The sequence below is a fragment of the Orbilia oligospora genome (genome assembly GCF_000225545.1).
Source record: "Orbilia oligospora ATCC 24927 unplaced genomic scaffold scaffold00076, whole genome shotgun sequence".
Classification (NCBI taxonomy): domain Eukaryota; kingdom Fungi; phylum Ascomycota; class Orbiliomycetes; order Orbiliales; family Orbiliaceae; genus Orbilia; species Orbilia oligospora.
In genome coordinates this window covers 93,854-105,128 of record NW_011645633.1, presented here as the reverse complement: position 1 = coordinate 105,128, position 11,275 = coordinate 93,854, and the positions used below count along the sequence as shown (strand labels likewise).

At 44.2% G+C, this 11,275-nt stretch overlaps 1 protein-coding gene across 1 annotated transcript; it reads left to right on the top strand.

Annotated features, from left to right (window-relative positions):
* Positions 1 to 6,085: 6,085 nt before the first annotated feature.
* AOL_s00076g24 (uncharacterized protein) lies at positions 6,086 to 8,668 on the top strand (the record flags this gene model as incomplete). The annotated part of the gene is made up of 4 exons (XM_011122578.1): positions 6,086 to 6,126; positions 7,267 to 8,112; positions 8,182 to 8,470; positions 8,534 to 8,668. 4 exons carry the CDS (start codon positions 6,086 to 6,088, stop codon positions 8,666 to 8,668), a joined length of 1,311 nt encoding a protein of 436 aa, XP_011120880.1.
* Between the last annotated feature and the right edge of the window lie 2,607 nt (positions 8,669 to 11,275).

Genomic DNA, 11,275 nt, shown 5'->3' with positions numbered 1-11,275 from the left:
GCCGTGTATGTTTGTGACAAGTTTTTCTGGTAGAGAATTCAGTCGTTTTTATGCGGGGTGTGCATTGCATCTGCATCTGAAAGTCAGGTACCTACAATCGCAACCTGCCACCTGCCCCCATAGCCCAGCATGAGCACCAGCTCGCTACCAGCATATTTTAATCTTGTGTCGTGGTTTTAGGTAACAATGAGGCAGATGAAAAGCCATGCTGTTTGTTACTTGTGAGACTTTGCTTCTGCATACCGGGATCCATATCACTTTTTATGTCGACCGAAGTCTGGATCGAGAAAGTGAGGTATTTCCCTGGTTGGGGGGTTCTTCTCAGATGCCTGGTTCTCTTTGAATCTGCGAAGGGTTTCAAGACCTAGGTTCCACTAACTTTAGAGTTCCACACTAAAAGATGTCGTAAGTTTCCCGACGTCCTATACTGGTTAGTAATAGGAGGCTGTGGAAGGGATACTGAGAAACAAAAGGACCCATGACGAAGAAATTCTGGAAAATTTTGGTCAACGTTTAAATGCCAACTAAGGCCAGTCAAGAAAGCGTTCATCAGTATTACGAAGAGGCATTGGTCTCCCGATCGCTGCAACGCTGAACCACATAGTGTTTTCGAAAGTAGATGATGATATTCCCCCGCTTGGTATTCCCAGTGTCAGTGAGTGCAAATAGGGTTAGTATGGCTGACCAGTCGATGAGGACAGGGGAGTCCAGCCAGCGCTATTTCCTAGCTTCGTCGGCGGACGGATAGTGTGATAGTGATGCTTTAACGCTTTGCAACACTCTCCCGCGCGAGCTCAGTATCCACTCTTGCTGTTACGTACAGCAAAAACTAGAGCCTGTCGAACCCAAATTAGAACCCCATATCCGTTGTAGTACAGTCCGATATTCTTTCCAACCCCCAAACCAGGCTCCTCAAGCTGTTGACTTGCCCATGGAATGAACAAGCGAGTGGGGTTGTGTAGTTCGGAACTAGGGAGTTGCATCGAAGCGAGTTTTTTACAGATGACCTGCAGTGCATCTTGGCCCGCCACTGTAAATCGGTGACGCTTTGATGAAGGGAATCATAAGCCATTCGCACATCCAATAATTACTTGGTTCCTATTCGATATTGTATTTGCGAGATGCATCGACGGCTTTGATAACTTTGATAACTTAAGCATTCCAACGAGCCGAACCCCAGGTTCCTTTAGTATAGAATTGGTTACAGAAAAACAAAGATTGCACCTGCTAAAGATGTTCGGATTGCCCTGCTAAGCTTAAATTGTATCATGAAGCTAAGGACCGTGCCAGGGAGGATTATCGGTCTCCTAATCCTCGACTTGTATATTGTGATGAGATGATCGGGGCTTCATCACCGAACCTATTTGTAAAATCTTTTGCAAATGGTGATATAGGCTTAAATTTCAAGTTTCCTGGTATACTACCCTTATCAGAAATCTATTGCATATGATTACAACTTTGACGGCGCTGATACAAACTACTCTCTTCATTGAATTCATGAAATTGTCAAGTCGATATCATTCCGTGCAACTTGGGCTCGAAGGAGCTGCCCAACCGTACATGTTAAGCGGAGTCGAGCCAGGCTAGCTGCTCATCGATCCAAAAAAAATCCCCAGATCCATGTTTATTCCCCACCACCCATCTGACCTTGCTTTTTCCATTCCTCACTTCCCACTTCTTCTTCTTCTTCTTCTTCTTTCTTTTTTTTTGACAGGTTGGTCTCACGATCGGAAAGACCTTTTCAAGACGGGCTGAAGTGGATCCCCAAGCGCGGCAAACTGTAAGTGAGCAAGATAACTAGAGGCTCGATGATGAAGATTCCCTAGCGGACAGGTATCAAGAGACGGCATCGGTGTCAGGCGCCCGGTCTGCTCCGCCTTTTTTCTTTCTTTTCCTCGAGGCCTCCTTGGTTGGAAATATCATATGAACTATGATGTCTCTAGCAGAATTACCTTACATATATGGTGTGTATATATATATCCGATGCTACCCATACCCTCCGCAAGACGCCAGATCACGTTAAGTATCAGGTCTGGACCCTGAAAATAAAAGTCGATGACCTGCATCACACGCAATTAAGCGGGAGGGTGTCGTCACTATGTAAACTTGCACAGCCTTAAGACTGTCCATTTGGACTGCTTATTAACAAAAAAAACAAAACAAAAAAAAGGCGAGAGGAAGAAGGAAGTTTTGGAGGGTTGTCAAGATGAAGAGCGGAATTTTGGTTATAGGGGCTTCGCAAGTATTCGAGGGCATTTTCTCCCATACGACTAGCCGGCCTAATGATGCTAGTACAAGTATACTGGGAATGTTTCAATGCTCAGCCAATTGACCAGCATCAATTAGCTAGCCATTCGATGTCTCTAGAACCACTCAATTTATCCGCTTTACTATTGTTTCTATCTTCATGTTGAGGAATAGATGGCCGTAGACTAAATATAGTGACGGCGCGAAGGGAAATGGAGAATGCGAAGACTACCTTATGTTTGTGGATGTTTGTTCCACATTTTTTGAGAGCCGAATGAAACAACGGTCATCTGCAACTAACCTACCTGGATTCCCACTGTTCTCATGATCCTCTAAGGAACCTTCTAAGCAACCTCAATAATTTGATAGGCTAGAAGACCTATTATATGCGGCCATGGGCGTACATACGATTATCGTGCTGGGTGGGATGACTTAAACAAGATCGCGACAAAGCTAGCGCTACGCTGAAATATTGGAACCATGAACGGATATGTCCCCTCGATCAATTGGAGCCGGCAGTTTTAGGATATCGGCTTCGGTTGGCTCCAAGCCTCGAAGGTGAGTACCTTGGAGTATGAATTCAATTTGGTGTTAAAAGAGACCCCAGACTTGCGTCAATAGCACTATAGTCCAGCCTTTTGCATCGTGAATATTATGTTCTAATCTTGTTTCATACTTTATTATTATTTTTTATTTTCAAAAAAAAATAAATAAAAAAAAATAAAAAAAAAGTAGAAGAAGAAGTTCTAAAAAGGGACCTCGGTGCTATCTCGATGGGATTGCCTTCTAAAGGACCGGTTTGATGACAGCACTAGTATTGTCCTGAATTTTGGGACTGCTGGTTTGTGTATCTGTGTTCGGCAGGCTCTTTGAGGTTTTGAACGGGCAAGAGAACCGCAAAAAGTTAGTTTTGTGGTGTCATCCGACCCACGGCTTTCAACCTTGTGGGTTTAGAATAATAACCGACGCATCTTGCCTTGCTGCCAGCTACAATGTAGGGGCTGAGAATATTCGAAGATAAAATGTTCTGGAAGGGGTTATGAAAGCGAGTCGAGAAAAAAAACGAAATAAATTATATACATCTACACAATAATACAGGATGAAGAACGCACTCCTGACAACCGTCCAAAGATTGATTAAAAAAAGGAAGCATATGCACCTGGTGCAGCTTTCCCCACGTAACGGAAATCCACTTTGACCCTACTACATACAGATACAGAACAATAACTATAGGTCAGGCAAACGACCGCTGGTTTATGCGCGAGACCAACTCGGCTTAATAGTACCCTCGATTGAACATACCGTATTTTCTTCTTTTTCTTTTTGAAGTTTTCCCCTTCCTTTGTGAAATGCCTCAAACTAAAATGCCATTTGACTGACGAACTACATTAGCTCGGGAGAAGAGTCCCTGTCGCTATCGACCCCAGGCTGTCTATCTGTCGCCTTTCTCCCGTTTGCTTTCTTCTTCTTGGATATTTCTTATTTTTGGAAATTTCTTTTTCGGTCTCTGGGGGTCCTTCCTTCCAGGTAGTGGTCTTTGCCTGCTGGCTCTAATTAGCTGGACTAGCAAGGTTTGAGATGCACGCAAAAATAAAAATGTTACAGAATGGTCAATTGGTAGCATGTTGATGCTCAGACCAATTGCTTACGACCTCTAACTAAGACTAGAGTAGGGTCCTTTGAACGTACTAGCTACCTGTAAACCTGGATTGTATCCGGTCCTGCCTGCCTGTTTCCTTTGTAGAATTAATTTAATTTAGCTTGGGTGCGGATAGTAGATTCGCGCTGGTCATAATCTGACGGGATTTGGCCTACTGAAATTGTCCTGACCTCCCGCCTGACAAAGCTTACCGCAACAGTCCGACCTCGACCTCCACGTCTTCTGATAAAAAGGAAATGGACTGGACGACGGGAACATGGATATATATTATGCCCCGTCTGCCCCCAACATCCATCTTGGTATTCCTTTATATACATTTTATATATCCTCCAAAGCCTCCTCTCCTTCTTATGTTTTTTGTTAGGACATTCGTTTCTGATATGCAGTTTTGTGTGGACGAGTAGACAGAAAGGCAAATCCAAGAGCCCAGCGGAAGCAACACCAGAGACCTACAATTGGTAGCTTCATCTCAAAGCCGAAATCATTGGCAAAGCTGGACCTTGGGGCTTGAGACACCGACCTCGACCTGGCAAGTTTCGATAATATAATTCGATTACAATAAATTTGCCTCCGCCGCATTCTGCATGCACCAGAAACTTTCTTAACCAGCCCTCTGCCTCGCCAATTTCCCGTCAAGCTCGTCCACCGTTTACCTTTTGTCTCGTCGTTCTGCTTTTTTAGCTTTGCTACTATACTGCCCTGGGTCGAATTGTTCTTTTTATTATATATATTATCCCCCTTTCCGTATCGTTTATTTTGACATCGATTTGACGCCTATTTCTGGACGCTAATGAGCTAAAGTCGCCAGTATAGCTTTGACGAGCGTGTGATTTTGCTAGACGAGCTTGCCACAAACATAATTCCTTAATTCTTATTTTCTACCCTTGTCATGACTACAGCTGGTTTTGTCTACGAACGATATTGATTGTTAGCTTTTTCTTCTTCTTTTTTTTTTCAAGAAAACTGTTTTGCGGCATGCATGCATACATTCCATTTTAAAAGATTCTTGAGTTTCTGTGCCTAAATCACGTATCCTGTGCATTTGTTTGAGGCTCTGAACCCAATTATCGGGATCTATCCAATTGCAACATCACGACATCACGACAATTGAAAAAACAATATCGCTATATCTTCAATTGGAAACCATTTTCCCTCTCTATGGTTAATTCGTCCACATCAACGATTTGAACCTAGGCAAGCGTTGCAATTTAATTCCGCTCATTCGCCCAGATTCGATATATCGTCCTTTAGTGGTGTGAGCATATATCTCCCAGTATATATCACAATATACCACCACAACCACCTCGACCTCAACCTCAACCTTAACTCGACCCAACTACCAACAAATCCAGTTTCGCGATCCTAATACCAAGCTTAATTATTTCCTCTACGGAAACCTCCCTTAAGCAGCTGGAGACAATTCACATAAGCAACAGCTAGTCCTCTGTTCAGCTAATAGTCTAGAGATAGTTTGACCCAGGCAAATATTGCGGCTAGCTATAGACGACTTCTTGAGAATACATCACAGCTTATCCACACTCCTCCCTCTCACTAGCAACATCAATTACACTATTCTACGAATACGGACCTTTGGAGATCCCCCCGAAATAGTAATTTCTCTCTTCTTTCCTTTTTTTGGTGTAGCGGATCTTCTTCGGCTTTCTCAGAATTAACCTTCTGATCTTTTTCATCAAACCTCGACATCACAACCTATCGCGTCCAAACCGCCAACCTTAAAACTCTCGCAGAGACTTCCAGTCGACTTACTGGAAACGAAAGCCGTCCTCCCTGCGAACCAGTCTTCCGACCTGTCGCGTAACAGAGCGTTCGAACGTTCAGAAACGTGAGCTAGCCAGTTAGAATTTAGATCCCAGCATACGCCTCCCGCCTTGATATTCAAAAGCTCGCACGACAGAGATAAAAGAGCACCCAGGCATCGCTCTTCTCCCTTTTCTCAACATCTTCACATCCGGAAAGTCGAAGAGAGCAATTCTTCATCAACAGAGTTAAGGTTGCGCAATCGAAATCCATTGTCTCAGAGCGGCTCGTTGCCGTTAAACAAAAGGAACGCCTGCTTTATTTTTCTGGTGTTCTCCTCGAACCAATCAGCCACCCTTCTCCTCCAATCACCGTCCACAAAAGGTTGACTCGCGACAGGGGTCCCGAACCAAATTCACAATGATGGAGCTAGCCCTCCTCTACCTGTTTGTCGTGTTGTGGTAAGTCCCTGACCCTTGTTCTCCCCACTTTATAGTCCTCCGTATAATATCGATATCAAATCTTTCAACCATCAGCTTGCTGCCTTGTCATTCTCTTCAAGTTGTGGTAATGGCTCTGGACTCTGCCCATTTGAAACCCGCGCATGACCCTCCGAACTTCTTCGCTCCCCTGAATTCGAATGGAAAGAGGGCTCTTTCGGGAACCATTGTCATGTCATTGCTCTCACGGAGTTTCCCACCTCAAGGCGCAGGACAAACTCGCTAGCTGGATGTCAATGCCTGAGCTTACTCTCCTTGGATCGGGCGACGGGTATTGCTACTCTTTCCGCTCGAAGGCTTGCAAATGCCTTTGACCCTGTCCAGTCGCATCGGTCATATTCCCCCCTTCCCCAAATGTTTCCCAATGTCGACGAACATGATGAAAAGTTGTATTTTGATTGCATCTCCGCCTTTGCATCTCTTTTAACCGAGCTTCTAGCTTGGAGCTTGAAGGCCCCGATCAACGGAGGTTCTTCCTTGCAAAGTGATATGCTTGGGACACGTCCCCAGCCAGACCGACATGCATGAGGTTCTTTTTTTTTGTCTCGCTGTGAAGAAAATTCATCCAAGCAAGAAAGGAGTTTGCATATGCACATGGCTGGCCTCTTTTTTCGTTTTATTTTTTTTTTTTTTTTTTTTTTTTTTTTTTTTTTTTTTGATTTCAAAGCGGCAGCATCCAGGGATCTCCCATCGTTCTACCTTCAAACTCTAGCCCAGCGAATGCAGGCTTAACAGGCAGGCGAACCAGCGGCCCACAGTTGCAGGTTCTCAAACCTGAGCAACACCGTCGCATGCATTTCGTCTCGGACGGAATGTTTGGCATGCGTGTGTACGGGGGTTTGAAGGCTGGGATTCCGTGGAGTACATAATTCGATGACTTATGGGATCCCACGCCGAAGCCGTCGGGCTTTCCAAGCTTGTTCAGGTAGTGGGGAGGGCGAAAGCCGACCCGATAAGCCTTTGGCGGCATAGACATCAATCTCCCATGCCAGTTTGTTTGATTTAGCCCTTAGATTGCAGTGATTAGAACCCTAGAACCTGATAAACGGCACTCGAAAATTTGACTAACCATATCCGGCGATTTGTTGGGTTGTTATACAGGCTATACCGATATGTTCGCTTGATTGTGAACTGTATCTCCTCATGGACCTTCCGACCAATTCTTCCATCGGAGAAGCCCAAGTATGAAGGAAAGGATGCCACTCTCGTCATCCCAACAATCGACGGCGAAGGGCCTGAATTTGAAGAAACCCTGAGGCGCTGCTTAGAGACCGGGGTCAAAGAAATCATCATTGTCACGGTCAAGAAACTCCAGCAACGCCTCGAGGATGTAGCTTCCAATGTTTGTCCAGATCGCATCCGTGTTTTTGCTATTAGGAAAGCAAACAAACGCAAGCAGATGGTCAAAGCTATTCCAGAAGTCAAGACCCCAATTCTCATCTTCGCCGACGATGACGTTCTTTGGCCTCGAACCTTCTTGCCATGGATCTTAGCACCTTTTGAAAATCCTAAAATTGGCGGTGTTGGAACTAGCCAACGCCTCAAGCGCACAGAAAACCGCACTTTTTGGACGATCCTCGGTGCTTTCTACTTGGAGCGACGAAACTTCGAGTTCTCCGCAACAACTCATATGGATGGCGGTGTTTCGTGTCTCAGCGGACGCACCGTTGCCTACCGTACCAAGATTCTCCAGGATAAAGCGTTCATGGATGGCTTCACCAACGAATTGTGGCGTGAACAATTCAGATTGAATACCGATGATGACAATTTCCTCACTAGATGGATCGTTAACCATGGCTGGGATTCTTATGAACAATGTCATGATGAATGTGAACTTCGCACTACCCTCTCTGACGACTCGAAGTTTTTGAAACAATGTCTACGATGGGCACGCAGCAACTGGCGTAGTAATTATACTAGCATGTTCAAGGAAAAGCATATTTGGCAGTACGTGAAGCGGTCCAACCCTTTAGATTTTGTTTAGAGTGATATACTAACTGCACTGGCGCAATCTAGTCGTCAACCATGGTGTTCTTACGCTCTTCATATGGCCACTTTCAACCCACCCGCTTTGATATCCGACTTTGGCCTTTTGTACCTTTTGTACAAGGCCACAGAGCATGACGAAATTCTTCGAACAAGCTGTATCACTGCACAACTCATTTGGCTTCTATGCACCAAGGTTGTCAAGTTGCTGCCACATTTCTGGCGCTATCCGTCCGATATCCGCTATCTCCCTATTTCAATTCTCTTTGGCTACTTTCATGGTTTCATCAAATACTACGCCCTCTTCACTCTTAATGAGGTAAGTTTCAATATCGAGTTTCCTATCAATCGGATTACAAGTTACTAACACAGCAGCTTTTAGACTGCTTGGGGAAGCCGTGAAGGTGTTGATGATGACGAAGACCAGGAGGAAGAACCCTTTGCTTACAACCGTATCGACGGGTTCGATGTTGAAAATGGCAACTTGGACGAGAAATTCCAACCTAGCGTGTTGTAGTACAGCGCGCTTGCCGTTGGGTTCGGTTTACTTCTAAGTTACAAATCTGGGCTTTTGGGTAATAGCTAATACTCGAAGCAAAAAAAATCCTCAGACTCGATCTTGTTGGATCTCTGAACGACAATTTTCCAACCGTCATTTCGGTGCAATGACCAAAAGAAAAGCGTCTATTTGGCTACTTGTTGTTTTCTATCTTTATTAATCATTCGGCTGCATTTTTTGTTCAAAACGAACTACCCTAAATCACCGCCATACCCGCTTATCCGATCACTTCATCTTTGATATACGACCATATCTATTCTGCGACCCTCCGACGACTAGCTAAGAGCAACCAGTAACTTTACTGTCAGACTCCCAAATATGGGGTATAAACCCTGCCTCACCGTCACCCTTCCCCTCTCGCTGTTTTTTGTCCGCGTTTTTTGCTATTTTTGTTACATTTTTGCTCTTCTTTCCTGGAAAATAAAAGTCCGGCGTTGAGCCTATGCTTTTGACTTCTTTCATTCACGTTACGGGTCTTTCGCTTTTCTTCTCTGAAAACTGGCGTTTTAAGGCTTGCCGTCAACTTAACTCTTATGCATTATTAATCTTCATCTGCTTTCTTTGGTTGCAGCCTTAGGCTACGACACGAAGATCAAAAGCAGAAAAAAAGTAGCGTAACATTCTTGTTCTATATCATGGTGTTAGGCGCTTGACGGTTCAAACAAAAAAAAATGACATTCTACGTTTCTCCCCCAACTTTCTATCAAAATTTTCAAAAATTCCGTTAATCTTCAATAGTATAAGTGTCTTTTACGCCTCCTCCTTTCTATTGAACTACTTCATAATGTTGACAAGGGTTGGAAATTTTGACAAGGGTTCTTTTTTTTTTCGTCACGTCTCCCCAGTCTTGCCTTATTGTCTTTGACTCGCTTTCACTTGCCATGCATATCTTTGAACTTAAAAGTGCGAAAACATTTTTTATCCTCTTAGCAGGATCGAGTATGTTCGAATCATCGAAGGGAAGCAAAAGAAATTTTTTTTTTTTTTGACATACAATGTATAGTAGGGTTCTTCGCGGGAAAAATGGGAATCTGAGCTTGTTCACGGATGCAATAGAACTTCACAAGTAACTTTCCTTGTTTGGAATCGACAGCACAAGAAATCGAAGCTCTTGGGTCGAGCTGTCAGCTGTCAATTATAGGTAATTAGGTAAAATAGGCTAATAGGTCGCAGCACAGACTGTATGTCTTGCTTCAAGAAATCCCTGGGGTGTAAAGTATCATTTAGTACCGAGCTGGAAATACGAGATGTAGGTAAACATCTGAAATGAGGGGAAGCAGACGGGGCAATCTTAGGAATAGACGGGAATACCGCCCGGCTTCTTGTTCGCCCCTTGCTCTCTTTTTTTCCCCCAAGTTATGATCGGGAAAAGATATTTGTCTTGAATGGGACGAACAAACGTATATGCGAAATTGGTAGGTGAAGTTGACCTACCCTTCTTCAAAAAAAGGGAAAAAATTGTCGCTCTTTGGCAGTACTTCGACATGTGCGCGACTGGGATGGATGCAGTCTGATGCGCGCCTGTACCTCCATGCAAGCGTTTCCTTGACCATGCACGTGAAACCGTCAATGACAGAAGCATCCCCAATCTACTTTCCGAGATTAGAAGCTACTGAAATAGGCATCTTCAGAGAGTACGAAAATTTTTGTTCAAAATAATTAATTTCCCGAGATGAGATCGCAATGTCGTCAAAATCATAACGTTTGTTTGCACCGCTTAAAAAAAAAAAAAAAAACCCTCCCCAAGCAAGCGCTTTCCTAGTCGCCAAGCTCATCTCATCTAAATTTGGCGACACCCTCTGCGAAAAAGATGGTGTGGTAGGGCTGACCCATTAGGACCTTCAAATCTCATCCAACCCGACATTTTCCTAACCAGAACCGTCCGATAACCTTATTGGACGGAACACAACATCAGCCAACCAAAAAATAAAAAGAACCTCTCTCTCAAAATGGATATTTATATTTACCTTAGAAAAACTCCTCAGAGCCGCCGAGGAGGAGGAGGCAGACTAATGGGTTTATGATGGGGTTTTTTCGAGATGATGAGAGTTTCGAACCCTCGATGTTTCTCGCTTCACCTGGCGCCGGGTATGCAATGCACCTGCGGGTGCCTGCATTCCAAACATGACATATCCTTTGAAGATTCTACGCGATAGGTTGGACTAAGAGGGCAATCAGTGCTTCTCAACAACCAAGCACGACGAATATCATTGGAGGAGCGAGAAAAGTCTACTAGTAGAATCATCGTCATGAAGCTCCCTTTGCTGCAATGGCACCCAGATATAAATATCATCTTGCAGGTCACATGGCGTGTCAGAAGAATCATCAAGACAGTTTCTCCTCAGCAAGCAGGCTAGCCATAGAGTTTTTCTCCCGCCCTGTATGCACATTTCCTGCAATATCAATCACAGATTTCGTATTTTCCAATTGATACTTATGCATTAAATCTGTCTGCCGGGGCTCTCTTTCCATCCCATCTATTCTCGTTGTGGTAACCCCTTGCATCACGACACTGGACTGGATTCGTGGCCGTATCTGACTTGCAAAAAGCCCAAGACTACAACA